This window comes from Lepus europaeus, chromosome 19, assembly GCF_033115175.1.
Source record: "Lepus europaeus isolate LE1 chromosome 19, mLepTim1.pri, whole genome shotgun sequence".
NCBI classification, from domain to species: domain Eukaryota; kingdom Metazoa; phylum Chordata; class Mammalia; order Lagomorpha; family Leporidae; genus Lepus; species Lepus europaeus.
In genome coordinates this window covers 35,026,191-35,050,339 of record NC_084845.1, presented here as the reverse complement: position 1 = coordinate 35,050,339, position 24,149 = coordinate 35,026,191, and the positions used below count along the sequence as shown (strand labels likewise).

Genomic DNA, 24,149 nt, shown 5'->3' with positions numbered 1-24,149 from the left:
AAATACTAAAAGAGATAAAGTATTAAGTTGTTCATCGACAGTCAGGACAAGGGCTGATCAAGTCTGAACCTCCATTCCCTTCTGTGCTACGACATAGTATTAAGCAATACAAACCCTATTTGGAAATAATATAATTTGGGAGTTTTGTAAACTTTATAAACTGTTTCACTACATTACTTTAAAGATCTTCCTAAAAACTTAAAAAAGAGGGAATAGAGGTAGTGATGTAATTTGCCCATGGCTTCACCTTGCGTTAGCTAACATAACAAGAAAAGGTCCTGTACTGGATGAATAAGATGCCTGAAAGGAAGAAAGCTTATGGTTTCTAGACAATGTCAGTGTCAGATATTCCTTTGAGATTTACTCTAATCAACACTCAGGACCTTAAGACCTGATATAACTAATCTGGTACAGAGAGAGGCCAAACCAGGGAGAAGGTGTACATACTAATAACATAAGCTTAACTAGTAGGATACATTCTAAAAAATGTGTCATTAGGCGAAGCTATTGCCATCTATGGGACCACCAGACATACGTGATCTGTCGTCAGCCAGAATGTCGTTATGCAACCTGTGACTAAAGTTGTACTTTGTGTTTCTCAGCAGTATGTAATTCAGTTATTCCTTTTGTTTTTGCAAAACTTATACCTAATTTTAATACACTATGGTTTAAATGATTTTCCTGGGGTGTCTGTCACAGCAATACCCCAAAAATAAGAGGGAAATGAGAACGAAAATGTTCTTTATATATTCTATAAATTTCAAGAAACCTCACGCTTTTTAGACATTTAAAATTTTATTAACTCATTAATTCTTCTGAGAAGAGATTATATAGTATATATATGAATGGCTGTGTTCCTTTTTTTTTTTCCATATAAGAAAACTAAACAGTGGGTCACCGAGTATTTTACTGATAAAGCCAAAGCTAAGCATAAAATTTCTCCCATAACTTCTAGAACATTCCTGAACAAAAGCAGTATAATATTGAAAGTTGTTAATGACATAATTTCTTTCTATGTCCAATATACATATGCAGGAGAATCCAGAATAGTCATGTAGCTGTCACTGGTAGAAACTCAAGTTGTTCTGAGGGGATAATTATTTCAAACTGAGAACAGACTAACCTTTATAATAGTAATTTTAGGAGTTCTGAATTCCTAACTAGACTGTATTATCAACCATCATGGTAATTAAGCTCAAGAATTACTATTGTTTCTTTTCTAATCTGTGGTTGAAAAAAACCAAGGCAATACATATTCTATTTGTAATATAGATATCTCTTTTTATAATATATATAAATGACATGTGTAGGATTTTTTAATATCTAATACAGAAGAAAATTCCAAGATGTAGAAAAGTTCACATTAACATTTAAATCTAGATCCTGTTATGATAACATGAAACTTCAAATTTGACAGAAAGTTTCCTTAAAGATAAAACTAAACACAGGAACCAAATTTTTAACAGACTACATATAAAATGAAAGATACTAGGTATAATTTAGAGTAAGTATTCTTGACTATGCTAAACAAGACACAGACATTTTAGCTTACATAGAAAATAACCCAATGTTTCATCAATTTCCCATCTTCCATTTCAGTAGAATAATGTGTTCCTTAAATGAGTTAGTGTGTTATTAAAGGCAGTGGCCACACGGTCTTACAAAAGAGTTCCATTCACTTGTAAATTGAATAAAGTATGTGCCCATGCTTCAGTTCATCTTGAAGGAGGGGAAAAAGGAAGAAGAGGGGTATGGACAATTACACGTACTTCAGAGTCTTGCTATAAGGTAGAACATTTGTTAATGTAAATTCCTGTTCAAAGTTTGGCACCTACCAGAAGATCAATGAACATCTGCTAAAACAATATTTTGTAACCATTCTGGTGACTAATTTCACTGTATACATTAAACACTCTAAGACTGAACCCAAAAACTCAATTTCGATGAATTTAGCCCAAGGAAATTGTCAGAGATATGCCCAAAAGCTGTGTATGAATACACCAGGTCTATAAAGATGATCTTATAATGGTGACATTTAAGAGAAAAAGTTGGGCTATGGGGTAAAAAGCCTAAATGTCATAATAAAAAATGTTATATTAGCCCAAAAATAAGTGAATTATTAAAAAGTGTTTAATATTATTTCATTTATGTGAAATTAAAAGAAAACAGTATGAGAGTGTGTGTATTGGTCTGCTCAGGCTTCTGTAAAAAAAATACCACAGGCTGAGTGGCATAGGACCGTTATTTCACGCGGTTTTGGAGGCTACAAAGTAAAGATCAAGACATTGGCAAGGCAGATTTCATTCTGAGGTGTCTTCTTTTGACTTTTAGATGAATACCAACTCCATGTGTGCACATGTGTCCTTTGTGTGCATGCGTGTAGAGAGAAAAGAGCAAGCTGTCTCATATCTCTTCTTATAATGAAACTGTAATCGTTTCAGACCCTATGATCCCATTTAACATTAATCTCCTTGGAGGCTGCATCTCCCAATACAGCCACAGTGAAGGTTAGGGCTTCACTATATAAATTCAAAAGGGTCACCAACATTCAGTCCACAGAATGTTATACTCTAAGAGATAGAGAAAAAAACAACTGTTCATTTGTTCTACCATCACAACACAACACAGGAGACCTCACCTCTGGTCACAAAACTGTGGGAATTATAGACACACTCTCACATGCACACGAAGTAATTAGTTCTGACACTGTCTACCTGGAGATGGTGTCAGATCCCACAATACTGCCCCCTACTTTTGGTGCCAATCACAAGAGGTTGTGACCTGTACTTCCATCTGAGAGGTTATAAATTAGGGTTCCATGATACCCTCAGAGAATTCAGGGCAACACTTTACATGCGTTAACTCATTTATTGTGAAGAATATCTTTTTCTTCAGTTTCAGTGTTACTTTTTATTTTTTCGTATTAGAAATTTCATTATGAGCCGGCGCCGTGGCTTTACAGGCTAATCCTCCGCCTTGCGGCGCTGGCACACCGGGTTCTAGTCCCAGTTGGGGCGCCGGATTCTATCCCGGTTGCCCCTCTTCCAGGCCAGCTCTTTGCTATGGCCCAGGAAGGCAGTGGAGGATGGCCCAAGTCCTTGGGCCCTGCACCTGCATGGGAGACCAGGAGAAGCACCTGGCTCCTGGCTTCGGATCAGCACGATGTGCTGGCCGCAGCGGCCATTGGAGGGTGAACCAACGGCAAAGAGGAAGATCTTTCTCTCTGTCTCTCTCTCACTATCCACTCTGCCTGTCAAAAAAAAAAAAAAAGAAAGAAAGAAGGAAATTTCATTATGTAAATTTTGAAAAAACATAATGTTGGTTCAGTTTGATATCTTGATAAAAACCAAAGTTAGATGACACAATTTATTATTTACAACACACATAATTTCTCATTTGTTTCATACAATAATCTGAGTAGCACTGTAGAGAAGTCATATTTATCTGAACTTTCTACATCAGAGTAGACTGAAAAGATTGTATTCACAAATTGCCTGATGCCTCATTCTCTCACATTTTTTTTTCATTTTTAAATTTTTATTTAATGAATGCATTTTTACATAGATAAACTTGAGGAATATAGTGGTTCTTTCCCCCATACCCCCACCCCGCTCCCATCCTACCTCTCATTCCCTTTCCCATCTCCTTCTTAATTATGGATTATTTTTAGTATGACTTTATATACAGAGGACCAACTCTGTGCTAATCATTGATGAAGAATATTTTAAAAGTAAACAGTCAAGGGCCAGTGCTGTGGCACAGCGGGTTAAAGCCCTGCCCTGCAGTGCTGGCATCCCATATGGGCACCAGTTCTAGTCCTGGCTGCCCCTCTTCCAATCTAGCTCTCTGTTATGGCCGGGGATAGCAGTGAAAGATGGCCCAAGTACTTGGGCCCCTGAACCCATATGGGAGACCCAGAGGAAGCTCCTGGCTCCTGGCTGCAGATCAGCGCAGCTCCAGCCGTTTCGGCCACCTGGGAAGTGAACCAGCGGATGGAAGACCTCTCTCTCTGTCTCTACCTCTTTATGTAACTCTTTCAAATAAATAAATAAAAATAAACAAATAAATAAATTTAATAAAAATAAATAAATATTTTAAAAAAGGTAAACAGTCAAATGGATGAGGTTATAAAGGGCAAGACTGGTGGGTGGGAGTTCAGAGCTTGCCTGCCCTTCATGAGTGGCATCCTTCAGGAATCTCCCAGTGTTCAGCTATCCAAACCCTGCTTTTGTGGTATAAAAAGGCATAGTATTTACATACAACCTACACATGTCCTCTTGTATACCTTACATCATCTCTAGATTATTTATAGTACCTAATGCAGTGTAAATATTGTATATGTTGTAGTACTAGGTTTTTTTAAGAAATAATGACCAAAAAAGTCTGTACATATTCAGTACAGATGCAGAGGCTCTTGTTTTTGTTTTGTTTTGTTTTGTTTTCCTAATGCATTTGATCGGCATTTGGTTGGATCCATAAGTGCAAAAGATGAGAATGGAGGGCTGATTGTATTTCTCCTTTTGTGACTGGCTTGTTTGATTATTATAATGTCTTCAAGATTCATCCGTGTGTAAGATGTGATGTAATTTCCTTCCTTTTTAAGACTGAATAATATTCCATTGTATGTGCCTACCTTATTTTATTTGTTCTTTCATCTGACAGTAACATTTAGGTTGGGTTCACCTCTTAGCTATTGTGAAAAATGCTGCCGTGAACAAAGACGTGCCATCTCAGTATTTTTCACTCACATTGCCTTGATGGCTAATGATATTCAGTGTCTTTGCATGAGCTTATTGGCCATGTGTGTATCTTTGGAGAAATGTCTATTCAGAACCTTTGTGCATTTTTCAGTTGAGTTGTCTTTTTATTATTAAAGTATGAGAGTTTTTTTATTATGTGTCTTTCCCAAATGTAAGTTTTACGTTGTGAGGAAAACTCTACATTTATTTTCCTCCAAGGAATTAATTATCCAGTATTATTTATTGAATAATCCATATTTTTCCTTCCTTGAACAACTACAAAGTACTCCAAAAAAATCATGTAAGATAGAATTAAAAGATAAGTTTGGTGAGCAGGCATTTAGCCTAGCAGTTAATATGTGCCTGGAATTAGTTCCATACTCCAGGTTCTGATTCCAGCTTCCTTCTAATGCAGACCCTGGGAGGCAGCAGCAATGAATCAAGTAGTTGGGTTCCTGCCACCCACATGGCAGACCTGGATTGCATTCCCAGCATCCAGCTTTGCCCTCCACCCAGCCCCAGCTGTTGCAGACAGGAGCTCTCTGTTTCTCTCTGGTGCACACTCTCTCTACCTATCACTCAAATAAGTAAATAAAACATTTCTAGAAGGATAAGTTCATTTAAGTTTGAAATCATGCAGTTTTTTCATAAGCTATGAATTTTTGAAGACTTCTCTTATGCATGGATTTCAAAATTGTTTTATAATTATGCTATTAAGGGTAATTAAAAGTACTGACCCAGAAACTTTATAATGAAAAAAGTATAGTTTAGTGCTAGGTATTCTACTTGTTATTCTTAGTATACATTTCCCTCTTTTTTTTAAGATTTATTTATTTATTTGAAAGGCAGAGGCACAGAGAGAGAGAGAGAGAGGAGAAAGAGAGATAGGTCTTGCATCCACTGGTTCATTCCCCAATTGGCCGCAATGGCCAGAGCTGCACCAATCTGAAGCCAGGAGCCAGGAGCTTCCTCTGGGTCTCCCACACAGGTGCAGGGGCCCAAGCACTTTGGCCATCCTCTATTGCTTTCCCAGGCCATGGCAGAGAACTGGATCAGAAGTGGAGCAGCCAGGACTCGAACCAGCACCCATATGGGATGCTGGCACTGCAGGCAGCAGCTTTACCCACTACACCACAGTACCGGCCCCTTCAGTATACTTTTTCATTGGTTTGTATTTTGCACCTCTGTCAGATTGTAAGTCATCCTTGGACTTTAACCATTTGGAAAATGGAATCAACAATGGTTATGGTATGATATAACCATAATTAATTACCTTACTTACACACATAAAAGTAATTACCTTACTTATATACACAAAATGGCATCATCTTAGGAGCTTAATAAACACTTCTAAAATATTGGCATGAAGTAGATAAGAGAAATTTAACTTGCTCAGATCTAAAGAAATTGAAATTGCTTCTGCTTGTAAACATGGATCAATAGAGCATATTAATGGATTTAGGGACAAAATTAGATTTATTTTACATATCAGCCCACATTATAACAGTAACAATAGCCTGTTCTTTATTTTTCCACAGTTCTTAGTGGTTTGTGCTCCAATGACTGTCCTCGTAAGATAACAGTAAGTAAACTTAATTCTTGGTTATAAATGTTTCTGTAAAAATTCTGTGCATGACAGGTAGATATACACAAAATAATTGTTAAAAGTTACAAGCAAGTCATTATTATTATTTGGCAGTGATTAATGTGTCTTTCATTAGAAAACTTACTATAAGTACTTTTCCTAAAATATTTCACACCATTTAGGTAACCTCTTTGTGTAGCCTTTTCTGATATCCTTGGAGGAATGACTATTTGTTCCATTATTTCTGGACATTTTGGCATTTTTAGTATTTGATCACACTTACTTGTTTAGATTACATGACCCTTCACGTTATACTATAACCCCTTGAGATCAAGAATCATATCATCTTTGTGTACCTATTATAGAGCACAAGGTGAAGCGATATATATTAGGCAATTAATTACTTTTTTTTATATAATCTTAATATCAACTTGCTGTCTAATGAAATAACAAAACGTGAAAATAATGAGGCATGGTTTTTTGAATTAGCCAGCTCATCTAAAGTTTGCTAAGGAATACTACATTATATTTGAAAGAGAGAGAAAATTGTGTGTGTGTGTGTATTAACAAAGACAACAAGGACCTGCTTGGGTTTGTTCACCTGCTTTAGTAACCTTGCTTCCTAGGCTCAGAAAGTTAAATTATCCAGTCACAGAGCTATTAAATTAGAAATGCAACACAAAGCTAAGTGTTCTCGTTATAGTCTCATATTCTTACTATCTCTTTAAAGCACAACATTACCACTATTATGTATAATTGGGAAACATTCCATTACGTATACTTGGGCAACATGCCATATTTAACACATGTAGAAACATACCCAGGGATGCTCCTGGATTCAACCTGCAAGCAACACCTCTGAAATACTGAGGAAGCTGGATTGTCAGAAGTTGGTCTGTGATGCACAAGCAGCTCTGACACTAGGATGGTAATTCAGATTGGTCAGAACTGAGGCCGAGAGGCCAGGCCTTTGTACATTAAGCAGAACCTACATGCAGCCAGCTCTCAGGAAGGGGTTATACTTGATACAAGGCAGCTCCCTTTGAGAACAATTTGTAGGGAGGAATCCAGCTATGACTCTCAGCAGCCAGCACTTCCTGTCTCAGTCCGAAAGGGAGAATCTAAAGAGAAAAGCCACTACAGCATATCACATCATAAATATAGAGATGTGATTAATCAGAAATGAAAGATTAGGGGTTGACATTGTAGCTCAGCAGGTTAAGCTGCAGTCTGCCATGCCAGCATCTCATATAGGCACTAGTTTGAGACCTGGCTGCTCCACTTCTGATCCAGCTCCTTGCCAATGTGCCCAGGAAAGCAGCAGAAGATGGCCCACGTCCTTGAGCCCCTGAAGCCACATGGGAGACCCGGAAGAAGCTCCTGGCCCCTGACTTCAGCCTGGGCCAGCACATGCTGTCTCAGCCATTTGAGGAATGAACCAGAGGATGGAAGCTCGCTCTCTGTATCCCTCTCTCTCTCTCCTTTTCTCTCTCTCTAACTCTGCCTTTCAAATACTAAATAAATCTTTTTTAAAAAAATGAAAGATTGATTATTCAGGACTTATCTGCCTAGTTTATAAAACAGTCAAATCCTTTCTTCCTCTTCCTTTGTCTAATTGACCATATCTATTGTATGGCTCTTTGATTTTGTGGTTGTGCAAAGAACTTTATAAAGTTGAAATTAAGCACCCTCAACTTTTAAAATACATTTTATTTATTTATTTGGCAGAGTGACAAAGGGAAAAACCTTCCTCATCTCCCACGTGGGTAGGCTGGGGCCCAAGCACTTGTGCCATCTTCCACTGCCTTCCCAAATACATTAAGAAACAGGAAGCTGGATGGGAAATGAAGCAGCTGGGATTCAAAGTGGGACTCTGATATGGGATGCCAGCATTGCAAGTGGAAGCTTAACCAGCTATACTACAACACAGGCCCTGAATTCACTCATTTTAACTCAGTTTGATAGGCAAAGCTGTATGACAGAAGCATATTATAATTCTATATTAGTCAGTTTTGCATTACTAATGCAAAATACCTGACAGGAGCAAGTTTTTGGCCTAGTGATTAAGATGCTTATTCAAATGCCTGTGTCACATAGCAAAGTGCCTAGGTTCATTACACACCTATGGCTTCTGACTGTAGCTTCCGCTAACGTAGACCCTGGGTTACAGCAGTGATGGCTAAGGTAATGAGTTTCCTGACATCAAGATGGGAGATCTGGATTAAGTTTCTGGCTCCTGGCTTTAACCTCAGGTCAGCTCCAACCATTTTAAGCACTAGTAGAATAAGCCAGTGTGGGTAGGAGCTCTCTCAATCTACTGTCTCCTTGCTTTTCATTTATTTACCTCTTATTTATTTGAAAGGCAGTTACAGAGATGCAGAGGCAAGACAGAGAGAGGTCTTCATCCACTGGTTCACTCCCCAAATGGCAGCAACGGCTAAAGCTGGGCTGATCAGAAGCCAGGAGCCAAGAGCTTCTTCCAGGTCTCCCATGTAGATGCAGGAGAGCCCAAGGACTTGGACCATCCTCCAGTGCTTTCCCAGGCCACAGTAAAGAGCTGGATCAGAAGTGGAGCAGCCAGGACTTGAACCGGTGCCCATATGGGATGCTAGCACTGTAGGCCACAGCTTTCTCCACTGCATACCACAGTGTCAGTCCAGGTACCACCTTTTAAAAGTCCACACCAACTTCCAATATCACTTCCCTGTAGACCATGTCTTCAGTCACAATGAGCCCTTGGGGAACCACACCCAACCACAGCAGCTTCTAACATCCATAATGCTTCTCTTCTCCTTGTCTGAGTATAAGCTGATTCTTACAAAGACCAGAATCATTGAGAAGTCATAGGAGCTTAGTCCAGCATACAGAGCTGCTCTTATAGCAACCATGCTCGCAGTGCAGCACCTTGCGTTTTTCTGCAGGTGACACATCAGCCCCACAGGCATCCATTTACGGCATTCTTTGACATTAACATCGTGTGAAACTACCCTTTGCATATATCATTTTCCTTCCTCACTGACATCATAGATCACAGTTTCATCACAACTTAAGAAAAACAAATGCACTATATACTCTCCCAGTATGCTATACCATGTGTATGCCCACTTGTGAAAAAGTGGTGCTTCTTTATATTCATTGACATTATATTGTAGTAGGAAGTATTAACACTGCGTATGACCCAGCATCAGACTAAGAGAGAAACTATACAGCCTATGATATTCTTTACAGTTCTGCTGGCTATATATTGCCCCTGGTGTAGGTGACTGGCTGGTACAGTAATGAACTGCTCAGGTACTAATCCCACCCAGATTCCATCATTTCCATTTTGAAAACCTCAGAATCTTTGATTTTTAGAATCTTTCCTTTGCCATGTCTGGTCTACCAGTGAGCCCATTGAAGACATTCTTCATTTGCTACAGCGTTGCTTTTTTTATTTCTGTCATTTCCTTTTGATCTGGTTCATAGAGTTTCCATTTTTCCCCCCACCTTAACAGTCTGTTCTTGCATGTTGTCTAGTGTTTCCATTAGAGCTCTTAGCATATTAATCAGTTACTTTAAATTCCTGGTCTGAGAATTCCATAGTCTGTCATATTTGAATGTATTTCTCCTGCTTGTTTTGTCTCTTCATGCTGGTTTTGCTGGGTGGGTTGGTTGACTTTTAGCATGCATTATAATTTTTTTTTTGAAATCTGAACATGATGTATTATATGAAAGGAACTGAGATAGATAGGCCTTTAGTGTTAAGTGTTATATTTATCTGATTAGGAGTGCAATGATATACTGTTGCAGTAGCTATGACATCAAAGGCAAAAATGTCCTCTCCTGTCCTGATTTTTGTCTCCTCTCTCTATGTTTCCCTGCAAACTACATTTTTAAATAGGTTCTGATGCTTCTAATTCTTTCCCCTGTAATCCTCTGTTACATGGGAGCCCAGATCATATGGTAGTACAGTAGGTGTGGGGGTAAGAGCAGTATTCTGCAGCCCTATCCGTTCCCAGTCTTAGTGAACCTTGTCTCTGGGCTGTGACCGTCACAAGTGCTTCAGCTCTCCTTCCTAGCTTTCCTTGAGACTGGAAGTCCAGAGGCACTGGAGGTGGTACTTCTCTTCTCTTCTGGTCAGTTAGGATTTTGTAAATATTTTGATAAATAGTTTTCCTTGAGGGCAGGCTATTGTGAAAGACAACAGAAAGCTCTGAGCATGTTTCAGGATGGTTAGTTCTCCCTCCCCCTGCTGGAACTATGAAGGTATTTTTCTCCAGTCTTTACAGTGAGAACCTAAGAGGACTTCTGGAGGTCAAACTGACAAAAGTTTCCATGTGGTAGTATTTCTAAGCCTTCCTCTCCCCATCCCTACAGAGTTTTGAACACTGAGTCAGGTCCACACTGAGCTACCAGCAATTTGTCAGTTATACTTTTAGAGTTCATACCTGCACTGCTCAACCTTTTGTTCCTGGGCTTCTGCTACATACAAGCTGTGACTCTCCATTCTCACCTGTTTGTCTTGGCAGTGTTCAGAGTAGCAGTTTGTCCTGTGACCCCAGTTCTCTAATGGATCTAAGAAAAGTTGCTGACTTTCAGCTTCTTTGACCTTTTTCTTATTATCAAAAGACAGGAATGACAACTTCCAATTTCGTGACATGTCACAACAGAAAAAAGAAACTCCTTGCATTTTTATCTTTGTTGATATTTTTCAAAAAAGTTTTTCTTCATATAATTCCATAGCTTCTAGCAGTATATTTTCCTTTATATCATTCATTTCTCTTAATTTTTAATTTTTTCAATTAGAAAAATTTTTTAAGATTTATTTATTTATTTCAAAGTCAGAGTTACAGATAGAGGGGGAGAGACAAAGAGAAATCTTCCATCTGCTGGTTTCACTCTCCAGATATCCACAACAGCCAGGAGTGGGCCAAGCCAAAGCTTCTTCCAGGTCTCCCACATGGGTGGCAGGGGCCATCTTCTGCTGCTTTTCTCTGGTCATGAGCAGGGAGCTGAATTAGAAGCGGAATAGCCAGGACTTGAACTAGCACCAATATGGGATACTGGCATTGTAGGCAGAAGCTTTACCTGTTATACCACAATGCTGCCCTCCCCCCAAAAAAATAAATTTAATATCTCTAAAGACTAGTATAATAAAACTCCATATGCCTAAACTGCAACCCAATTTCAGCAGTGTTATCATATATCCAATATTATTTCACCCATACCCTCAACTTAATTTACCTAACCTACCACTCATATCCCCCCAAAGAGTATTTTAAGGTAAATCCATCAAACCTTCTTTTCTCTAAATACTGTAATGTATGTTTCTAAGCAATAACCTTACATATCAGACCAGAAACTCTTATTCTTCAGAAGGGCTATTTAATAGCCTTTCTATTCTCCCGTAACGTCCAACTCCTATTTCGAAGAAAAGAAAAAAATGATATGTAAAATGTGAATTTCTTTATCTACAACAACTGGGAAAATTCTTTAACTTTGGTTAAGCTTCATATACCATGCCTCTAAAATGAAAAAAAAAAAAACTAATATGAAAGTAACAACTTCTATTATTTTCCTGTTGCTCCAGTAACAAATTATCATCCATTTAGTGGCTTAACTCAGGACGAATTTATTCTCTTCTAAAGAGTTTTGGAGATTAGAAGACTAAACTGTTTCACTGAACCTCAGCAGGGTTGCATTTCTTTTCTGAGGCTTTGGGAAAAATCTCTTTCCTTGCCATTTCCAGCTTCACAAGGCTGCTTATGGTCCCTGTCTTGGGGCCCCTTCCTCCAGCTCTAAAGCCAGCAGTGTAGCCACCCTGCCTTCCTCCATTCCCTTATGAGGCCCTTTGGGATCACATTAGGCCTGCCTTGATAATTCAATATATCTCCTCATCTCAAAATCCTTAATCACAAGTCACATTCAAATTACAGACTTTATATTACAAGGTTACGTATTCAGCCGGTTCTGGAAATCAGAATGTATACATCTTTGGAGGACCATTATTCTCCTTACCATACTAACTCCTAAAGCTTTGATAAATCACAGGAATTAATCTAGGTAAATCATACTAAGGCCTAATGCACAATAAACCACTCAAAGAATATAGTTGCTATTGTTTGTCACTGTTGTTTTTCCCCTGCCCCTATAATGTCCCTGTATCAGTAAGAATAGTAAGTTCCTATTATTTGAGAAATACTGGAGTTCCATTTGTCTTTCAGATTAGATAAGAAGTCTGATTGTCACCTGCCTTTTCTTATCTGGCAAATCTTTTAAAGTATTTGTCACAAATTAATGAAAATACCAACATTTTAGTGAAAGCTATCATATAAATATCTGAGAGTCAAGAGAATATTTATATTCCTATTTCCTGATTTTTTTTTTTTTTTTTTTTTTTTTTTTTTTTTTTTTTTGGTCCTTTAAAGACTCAACTAATGTCGTGGTTCTTTTACTTTCATCCAAAGGCATTCTTTGGCCGTCCTCCCTCAGTGAAGGTTGTGGCTTCTTCTCTGTCACTTGGTAATTCTTTTCACCAGAGCTTCTTTCTGAGTACCTGACAGGGACCTCCACGTCTGCAATCCAGGGTTTCCCTACAAAAGTCCACTCCTCTTCCCATGTCCCTTGTCTCAGTGACCTTTTCTTTCCCTTGGCCCCTCATTTCTACTAATTATTCCTTACCCTTAGCTGACAAAGTTCAAGCCAAATGTATTTCTTTGTTTTTATTTTGGCTAAGTGAGTTTTCTGACTTGGTACTGTTTTACCTATCCATTAAATGATACCAGGCGTAATTTTAACAAATATTTATTAATTACAACCTGTTTATTTATTTGACATTCCCTAAAATATTATTTTATTTTCAATTATAACTTTGCATTTCCATTCACAGCTAACAATGGCAATACAATTTTCATAGCAAAGATAAAAAAATATTTTCTGCATTTGAATGTTTTTTATAGTCCTTTACTTAACTTTGGTCAAAGGGAAAATGTCTTGCAATTTTCATAAAGAAATAACTAAAATTAAAGCAAATAATTTATTGAATTTGTTTTGAAAAAGGGAGTAATAAACAATATAAAAATTTAATATTGAACTAGATTGGGCAATGGATCTAATATTAACACAGGTATGGAAAGATGCCAGTGAGTGTTTATTTCAAAAATGAGTAGGATTAAACAAAGGTTACATTTGAGAAAATAAAGCCCATACTATGAAAGTTATTTTTCTAATATCTTAGTCATAAATTTATATCATATAATTATACATAATATTGATTATTCCTAATGTAATATGTCTGATATGTTCTTCCAGTTTTGTTTTGCTATCCAGAGCCAATGATGTAGAATGTATTTGAGCTCCCTTGTAGGAACCCAAACTTAGAAACAAATCCTTAGATAATCAGATAATTGACATGGACATAGAAACCAGCAAAATTTGATCAGGCTACTGAAAAAATAGTCTGTGAAGAAAGTGAGTATTCTAACCCCAATTTCAAATCAACAAATAGGCATACAGAGGGAAAGGTAAATCTGTATAATACATCAAACTGCATTACATCAGTGTGACACATCTTAAAATCACAAAGGGAGTCAATGAGAGTCCTTTTCTCTTATATTATGAAAAATTTGACATTAATATTTTTTAACTTAACTTCTCAAAATTCTTTCAAACAAGTATCAGACATGACTTTTTCAAAATTTATTTTCACTGTGTTTGAAAGAGCCACCTTCCATCTACTGGTTCACTCCAGAAATGCCCACAACAGCCAGGGCTAAGCTAGGCTGAAGCCAAGGGTCAGGAACTCCATCTTAGTTTCCTATGTGAGTGGCAGTACTTGTATCATCATCTGCTGCCTCCTAGGAAGCACATTAAGAGGAAGCTGGATCCAAGTGGAGAAACTGGGACTCAAAGCAAGCACTCTGTGATGGGATGCTGGTGTTCCAAGAGGCACTTTAACCACTGTCCCCAAATGTGACTTTTAAAAAGAAGTGTAGGATGGTTTGGGAGAAATTTGTATTACGATTTTCACAAAAAAAGATATATTTGCTAAATAATTGCATACAGTGCTCTGTATCCATTGGAATAGCTAATATCTTAATCTCTTGTCATGAAAATTTATTGTCATTTCGCTGAACATTTTCCATGAAAATACATTCCAGATTAAGAAAAATTCAAAGAGAAAACATTGTTGTTTTTTGTTAGAAACTCTAGTGTGTATTCATTTCATTGAGCAAGAATTCCTTGTACTTAGACTACAAAGATACATATAAATTTCAGACCTAGACAGTTGGAGTTATCCACATCCATTTAGTTTGACTTTAAACTTGATTCTCCTCCATGTGAGTTGGAGTTGTGGGGAGGAGGGGGAGAACATATTCTTTGAGGTTCTTTGATAATTGTTTTTGAGATCTGTCTATTCTTAGTTCTTTGGGTACAATTTGTGAACTGCTCATTGAAGGAGTACCTCAATGCAGACAGCCCAGAATTCTGGACCAGTTGCTGGTTGCAATAGCACTGCGGAACTGTTGATTCCTGGCACCGTTTTTATTGCTTTACTCTGCACAGATGTGACCTTCTCAACTTTTCATTGCTCAACATAAAATATATCCTAGTGCCTCAGACTACCAACCTGAATTGTGCCCCAGCATATGGAAAATTACTCTTCAGGTTTTAATTTGTTCTAACAGGTGCTTACACTTCAAAGTTAATCCAAAATGTTTGTCACCATGTCTTATAGTTAGCTGTGTTTTCATATCCATCATTACAAGAGCTGAATTTTACATTTTTCCATAGTTTAAATCTACTGTTTAGTCACAGCCATATTGTTATCTTGTTTATTCTGAGTATAATAAGAGGGTAAATTATATGCAAAGGTAGAACATAGTGCAGTTCTTTAAGACACCCAGATCTTGGTATCTACTCCCATTTTATTGAAAGCTAGCATCCCTTCTTTTACTCATAGAAATGAAGGTGGATGTCTTAATCATGGAATATGAACTAGACTGGCAAGCACAATTTATACTCCTTGGTTTTCTCTAACAAAATGTTCAGTTATATGAGGAGACACAGGAAACTAGATATCTACAAGAGCCATCTCATTGTACTCACGGATGCAAAGAACAAATGGTGGATGGAGTAAAAAGCATAGAAACTATGATGCAGTCGGCTCATTGAGATGAATTCTTTAAGCGTTCTCTAAGGGATGTGCAGCTAACATAGAAGCACTTGCTCAGGTTGCATCCTCAAACCTGATGGAAAATTCAGATGAAACTGAACCTCCAAAGACAGCACCAGGTTCATGCCTAGCCACACAAACTCAGCCTGTTCCTACTGCCTATAGATAAGGAGAAAAATCTTGAGCCTTTTTCTGTTCAGATCAAGAACTTGTATGTCTAACTATATAAGAGAGAAGCATTTATCTCATGAAATCTTGATGAACTCCATATTTATCCACTTAATATATAAAGTTAAAAGCAATTGTTAATTTTATATATTATTAAAAGTTACAATCAGTAAAGCAGTTAAGATGCTGGTTGGGATGCCTGCATCTCATATCACAGTGCTTGGGTTTGAGTCCCAACTCTGCTTCAAAGTCTAGCTTTCTACTCATGTGTACCCTAGAAGGCAGTAGGTAATGACTCAAGTTCTTGTGTCACTGCCACCCACAAATAGACCCAGATTGAGTTTCAGGCTCCTGGCTTCTGTCTGTCCCATCACTGGCTGTTGTAGGCATTTAGAGAGTGAATCAAGATAGAATATTTCTGCCTGCCTGTCAAATATATATATATATAATTTCAAAAAGTATACCAATATATAGCAAGTCCCTTTTCCTTACTCCATGAATGTGGAAAACACTTTTAAACATTAAAACATATCATTTATCATTAGCATTTAAAATTTATGTTAAAATCAGTAAGTCTGTATCAGGTAAAACTACTTCTTAAAGAAGTTTATAAAAATCTCTGACTTATTACTACTTCTGTTAGGTAGAACAGGAGCCAAAAAACTGCAGCTCATGAACCAAATCTAGCTCTTGGCTCATTTTTGTGATTAAAAAAAAAATAAGTGGAACATCATCACACTCACATGTTGTTTATGGCTGCTGCCATACAACATCTGAGTCAAGTAGTGGTAACAGAAGACCTCATGGACCACAGAGCCTAAATGTTATCTCTGTTTTTGCAGAAAAAAGTTAACTTCCAGAATAACAACTGCAGTAGAGTATAAAAATTACTCCCTTTCTCTGATTTTCTGTGTGTTATGAACAGTACTCTTGAATTCTTCAAGCTGACATCATAATTACCCATTTAATCAGATAGCTTTCTTTTCTGAGACACTCTTTGTACTGTTTATAAACTCTTTCTATGTTTCTTTCAAAATACAGTGGCTTTTTCTTTGTTTGGTGATCCTGAATGACCTTCAGGATTCCTTGATTTGAACTACTCTGTTGCTTAAACTAAGACTGGTCTGCACTTACAGCTTATTCTGTTTACTTTGGATTTAACCCAGTTACAATTTTTAAAGGTCAATTGCAATTTAAAATTTGCTTATAATTTTTAATAAAGATTATTTAATGCTGAAATAACTACATTTGGCGGTATATTCCATTTGACTCTTTGCTTGAAAGGCAATTCTGCTCTCACAGACAATCCAACAAGATTCCAAGATTCCACTTTTCATTTATGTACCTAGCTATCTTGAAGTTCAACCTGAACTTTGCCCTTAAGAGAGAAAGGTCATGTTGTTCTATCTTATACTTAGACGTGGAAAATGAGTGTGCTCATGTCATGATGGTATAGGCCATATGCAAATAGTTATACAACATATACTTTAAGGTCATACAATTTAAAGCTAAATAAATAAAATTTTTACATTTGCATATGTATCACACAATTCAGAAAGCTTCTTAATTATCCTAATCTTAATCTTTCTTTGTAAGTGCCTTTCAGTTCTGTGAACCTTCATTTAACTCCATTGAATGGTACTGGTTAAGCATGACTACTAAAAAGAAAAAAAAGTTTATATCACTAAAAGCAACTGAGAAAAATGAAAAGTGTTTCAAATCTTGTCTTAGGCATTGAGCTAAATTAATGGTTATATTATCTTGTATTCTGTGATATCCGATCCTATAAAGAGGCTTAGATTACACTAAATCCCCTATCAGGCTGCTGATTTTTATAGAGCATAAAAGATATAATCTGAGTAGACCAATAACACCCAAAGAGGAATCACCAGACCACTAGCATCACAATCTTCTGGAAACTTGTAAGAAATACTGATTCCTTGACCCTCTCCAGGAGTGTAGCAAATTAATCTGTATTTTATTGACCCCTCTACTTGATTCTGTTGCATGTTAAAGGTTGAGAAACCCCCACACTGGATTTTTAGAAAAGGATTTTACTGAAAACTAATAACCTTATTTTTTTACAAAGCAATTTTATATACTCACAAGTAAAATTTTACCGATAATCTAATACAAAGATAATCACTTATTTGGCCAAAATAACTTACATTGAGCACTTACTGTATGCCTGACACTGATCTAGATACTATGGGTACCCCTTATCCCTGGTTTCACTTACTGTGGATTCAATTACCTTTGGTCAGCTGAAAATGGTAAATGGAAAATTCCAGATTTTGACAATTTTTAGGTTTCAAATTGCACACCATTCTAATGAGATGAAAACCTTGTACTGTCCTGCTGTTTCCTGCCTAGGAATTAAGTCAGCTCTTTGTTCAATGTATCCATGTTGTATAAGTTATTCATCTAACTACTTAGTAGTCACCTCTGTAATCGTATCAACCGTCACAGTATCACAGTGCTTGTATTCAAGTAACCTTTAATAATGGCTCCAAAGTGCAAAACTAGTGAGGCTGGCAACTTGAATATGCCAAAAAGAAGCCATTTGTGCTTCCTCTGAATGAAAAGGTGAGAGTTCTCAACTCAGTAAGGGAAAAAATTACATACTGAAGTTGTTAACATCTGTGAAAAGAACAAAGCTGTCTATCCATGAAATTGTGGAAAAGGATAAAGAAGTTTATACTTTCAAAGCAATCTAAGATTTAATACAGACAACATTAAAATATCAATGACATTCTTCTCAGAAATAGAAAACCACACCTGAAGTTCATATGGAACCACAAAACAAAGCTGTGTTCAGCAAAAAGAACAAAGTTGAAGGCATCACAGTATCTTCAAAATATTACAGAGCTATAGTAACCAAAACAGCATGGTGCTGACATAAAAACACATAAATAGTGGAACCAAATAGAATCCAGAAGTAATTATTGGATATTTACATCCAATAATTTTTGACAAAGACACTAAGAACATACATTGGAGAAATGACAGTCTCTTCAATTAATGATGTTGGGAAAGTACATCCATATGCAAAAGAATAAAACTAGACACCCTTCCAATGATCTCTTGCCACATAAAAAATCTACTCAAAATTAGTTTGAAGAGTTAAATGTAAGACCTGAAACTACCGGGGGGGGGGGGGGGGGAATAGGGGAAGTGCTTCAGAACATTGGTCTGAGCAGAAAATGTTTTTTGGATATGACTCCAAAAGCAAAAATGGACAAATGGGATTATTTCAAACTAAAAGACGTTCATACAGTGAAGGACTCAATAGAGTAAAGAGAAACCTACAGGAAGGAAGAAAATATTTATAAACTTATCTGACAAGAGATAATTAATATTCAGAGTATAAAAGGAACTCAAACAATAGCAAAAAATAAAAACAAATAATCCAATTTTAAAATGTACAAATGACCTGAATAAACATTTCTCAAAAGAAGATTTACAAATGGGTAACAACTATATATAATAACTATATGAAAATATGCTAAATGTCACTAATCAGATAAATACAAATCAAAATCACAATGAAGTATCACCTCATTCCATTTAGACCAGCTGTTATCAAAAAGATAAATTATAAAAAAGATAAATAACAATTCCTAGCAAGCCATTTCAGAAAACAGTGTGGAGACTCCTCAAAATCTAGAAATAGAACTACTCTAGGATCCAGCAATCCCACCACTAGGGACTTATCTAAAGGAATGGAAACTAGTGTGTTAAAGAGACATCTGCACTCTTGTTTATTTCAGCACTATTCACAATAGTGAAGAAATTCAATCAACCTAGGTGTCCATTGACAGATTAACAGATAATGAAAAATGTGTTATACATGCACACTGGAATATTTTTCAGCCCTAAGAAATTAACATGGATGGAACTGGAAGATATTACATTAAGTGAAATAATTCAGGCACAGAAAAACAAATAATACATGTTCTCACTTGCATGTGGAACCTAAAAATCTCATAAAAACAGAAACAAGAGTTAGGAAGGATGAAGAGAGGATAGTTAATGAGTACAGTGGGTGCAGCTGGGTAGGACTAGCTCCTACTGTTCTCTAGCACGGCAAGATAACTATGGTTGACAAGAATTAATGATATATTTGTAATATAGCTAGTAGTGAGAATTTTGAATGTTCCCAACCAAAGAAATGATAAAATTTTGGAGGTGGTGGATATACCAATTACCCTGTTCTGATCATTGCATATTGTATATATTGTATAATTGTTACACCATATCCCATAAGTATGTATAATTATGTATCAGTTAAAAACTTTAAAATACATACTTACATACATTCTTATATGTTTAAGAAATCCCTGCTCATTTTGCTGTGGCATCAGAAAATATAAAAGTTACAACCACAGCATGATAAATGCTTAGTTAAGATGGAAAAGCAGGTAGAAGGATGAACAGAAAACCTACTCAAATTGAATATGGCCAACATGTTGCACCAGAAAACACTGAGACTGTATGAAGACTTCAGCAAAGGATCACCTAAAATGAGTGACACCAAATCATTTATTGCCAGTAAGGGATGGTTACACAGTCAGGAATAGATTTGGACTGAAAAATATAAAGTATACTAGAAAGATTGTATCTGCCAGTGTTCTGGAAGAAGATGCTCAACAGAACTTACATTTCTACAAGTGCAAAGGAAGCACAAGAGAATAAAACATGGAGGGGCAGAAGAACACTGGCAGGCTGTAGCAGTGCAGCAGGCCATATGATAAAGTCAGGCATAAGAGAACAGAGCAAGGAACCCACAGACGCTCAAGAAGCAAACCAGAAAGCACATGTTGAGAGTGATAATACACTCACATAAATTCTGTTATACAATATTGTTAGGATTGTTCCACTTTATTATTGTTGTTGTTAATCTCTTACTGTATCTAATTTAGGCTTTATCGCAGGTATGTAAGTATAGGAGAAAACACATTGTATGTATAGGGTTTTGTACTATCCACAGTTTCAGATATGCACTAGGGGTCGTGGAGTGTATCTCCCAAGGATAAGTGGTAATTACTGCACTTTACACGTATTTACTCCCTTCATCTTCACTGCAATCCTCTGATACAGACACCATGATTATCCCTAATTTGAGAAAACCGAGGTCACATAGGAAGCAAGTGGAAGAAGAGAAATATGAATCTAGATTGTCCAACTCTAATGACTGCATACTTACTTGCATAATTTGGAAAGCCAATACTTAAAATAGTCTCTGGACATGAAATACATAGAATCAGCTGACAAGGCATTGAATTCATGCGTTAGCTCATGATGCCTTACAAATATCATAGACCAGGTGGCTTACACGACACAAATTTATTTTCTTGCTGTTTTGGAGCCTGGAAGTCCAAGATCAATTTCCCAGTATCTTGGATTCTGGTGAGAGCTCTCTCGCTGGGTTGCAGGCAAAAAAGCTTCTCACCATGTGCTCTTCCTGCCTGTCCTTGGTTGTCGGCACAGAGGGGAGAGGAACTCTCTGGTGTCTCTTCTTATAAGAGCACTAATCCCATCATGAGGGCCCCACCCTCTTGAGTTCATGTAACCCTAAACTTTCCAGCAGCCCCATCTCCAAATACAATCACATTAGGGATTAAGGCTTCGACATGAATTCTGGGGTATGTAGATGTTCAGTCCATAACAATGATTAAGTGAACTATTTCCAGAGACCTGTGAGAAAGAAGTTGTTATTTTCACAAATATGTTGTCATCACTGCTCATTGATATTTCCATAGTTTGGGCTCCTGGAATATTAACTTTCCAAGATTCATATCAAGGAATTTAGATGTGTGCACAAATACTTAAACTAGAGGAAATAATTCAGAAAACTTAAGTCTTTTAAAAATAAAATAAATTCCTTATGTGATACCCCCTTAAACCTGTCTTCCAGTATGTAGACTAGATTATCTATAATTAAATAAATTTGAGGTTATAAGGTAGTAAAAAACATAATCTAAATATCATCTCCAAGCCTCCCTATAATGAAACAACATTAAAGTATAAAACAGCATATTTTGTTCCAAAGACATAGACCTAGAAGAGATAAAAACAATTTTTTAGTGTCTTGCCTATTTTTAGAAAGCTTTTATTTAATAAATACAAATTTCATAGTTACAGCTTTAGGAATATAACAGTTCTTCCCCTCATACCCGCCCTCCCACCCTAACTCCCATCCCAACTCCTACTGCCTCTCCCATCCCATTCTTCATTAAGATTCACATTCAATTATCTTTACATACAGAAGACCAAGTCTATACTAAGATTTCAACAGTCTGCACCCACACAGACACACAAAGTATAAGGTACTGTTTGAAGACAAGTTTTACCATTAATTCTCATAGTACAACTCACTAAGGACAGAGGTCCTACATGGGGAGTAAGTGCACAGTGTCTCTCCTGTTGTTGTTTAACAATTGACACTCTCGGCTGGCGCCATGGCCCACTAGGCTAAGCCTCTGCCTTGCGGCGCCGGCACACCGGGTTCTAGTCCCGGTCAGGGCGCCGGATTCTGTCCCGGTTACCCCTCTTCCAGGCCAGCTCTCTGCTGTGGCCCGGGAGTGCAGTGGAGGATGGCCCAGGTGCTTGGGCCCTGCACCCCATTGGATACCAGGAGAAGCACCTGGCTCCTGCCTTCGGATCAGCGCGGAGCGCCAGCCACAACGTGCTGGCCACGGCGGCCATTGGAGGGTGAACCAATGGCAAAGGAAGACCTTTCTCTCTGTCTCTGTCTCTCTCTCTCACTGTCCACTCTGCCTATCAAAAAAAACAAAACAAAACAACAATTGACACTCTTATTTTTGATGTCAGTGATCACCCAAGGCTCTTGTCACGAGCTGCCAAGCCTATGGAAGCCTTTTGAGTCCACAAACTCCAACAGTAAAAAAAAAAAATTATTAAGAAGTGTATTCCACATTCACAGTGATAGTTGCTAAATATGTGAAGCAGTGAGACCTCTCACAAACTGCTGGAAAGTGGTAATACCACTTTAAGAGAAAGGCACTGCTCAGCATAGTGGACATATCATATGACTCATATCATATGACTCAGCACATATCATATGACTCAGCAGTTCTGCCTCTGGGTTGCTAGTCCCCATAAACGTTTGGGGATTTCATTCACCAAAAAATGCAAACTGAAATGTCTTTCAGCATATTTTTATTATAAAACTATTTCCAAAAATAATAGTTTCATGAAGAAGATAATTCCATAGCTTAATTTCTGTTCATCTGTCTATGGTTGTCTTTAAAACTGGTTAGCTAAAGAACAATGCTTTCAGGCCGGCGCCGCGGCTCAAAGGCGCCGGCACACCAGGTTCTAGTCCCGGTCGTGGCGCCGGATTCTATCCTGGTTGCCCCTCTTCCAGGCCAGCTCTCTGCTGTGGCCCGGGAGTGCAGTGGAGGATGGCCCAAGTGCTTGGACCCTGCACCCCATGGGAGACCAGGAGAAGCACCTGGCTCCTGCCATCGGATCAGCGCGGTGCGCCGGCCACAGCGCGCCAGCAGCTGCGACCACTGGAGGGTGAACCAACAGCAAAAGGAAGACCTTTCTCTCTGTCTCTCTCTCTCACTGTCCACGCTGCCTGTCCAAAAAAAAAAAAAAAAAACAATGCTTTCCCTTGTCCATTTGTGAAAAAGGAATACAGATATAAAATTTTAGTAATTCTCTTATGAAGGTAGTATATGACACAAAATGTAACATTCATCTTTCTACATAAAAATACTTCATTACCAAGCTCGTTTTCAATACTTTTGTGAATTTTTTAAAAAAAATCATCAATGCATCATTGACTTCTTTATATGCAATTTAATTAGCTTTGATTTTTTTTTTTTTTTTTTTTTTGGACAGGCAGAGTGGACAGTGAGAGAGAGAGAAAGAGACAGAGAGAAAGGTCTTCCTTTGCCGTTGGTTCACCCTCCAATGGCCGCAGCGGTTGGCGCGCTGCGGCCGGCGCACCGCGCTGATCCAAAGGCAGGAGCCAGGTGCTTCTCCTGGTCTCCCATGCAGGTGCAGGGCCCAAGGACTTGGGTCATCCTCCACTGCACTCCCTGGCCACAGCAGAGAGCTGGCCTGGATGAGGGGCAACCGGGATAGAATCCGGCACCCCAACCGGGACTAGAACCCGGTGTGCCGGCGCGCCGCAAGGCGGAGGATTAGCCTAGTGAGCCGTGGTGCCGGCCTAGATTTCTAAAGAGAAGAAATATATCATTTTATTGAAGAATTGAGGAATGTTCCAGAAATAGGAAACAATATACAAATTGGAGATAAACCTTACCATTATAACTATGCTCTGTCAAAGCGTCTGATGTTTCTTAACTAGAAAATTATGTATTCTCTAAATGTGTAACAGGTTAAATGTGGTGAAACTACTCAGCTGTATTTTTAATTCTGTTGTAATTATGATGCATGTATTTTATTTATTTTGATAGTTTATTGGGCAAATATCAACTAACTTTCCCTGAAGGGGAAAGCAATATAC

The 24,149-nt window shown here is 37.7% G+C and overlaps 1 protein-coding gene across 1 annotated transcript in view; it reads left to right on the top strand.

Moving 5' to 3' along the window:
• ITFG1 (integrin alpha FG-GAP repeat containing 1) overlaps positions 1–24,149 on the top strand; it is a 267,258-nt gene that overhangs the window by 179,365 nt on the left and 63,744 nt on the right. Inside the window, exon 13 of the mRNA XM_062177430.1 lies at positions 6,278–6,321. Within this exon, the coding sequence (XP_062033414.1) occupies positions 6,278–6,321 (44 nt within the window). The remainder of the gene's footprint in view (positions 1–6,277; positions 6,322–24,149) is intronic.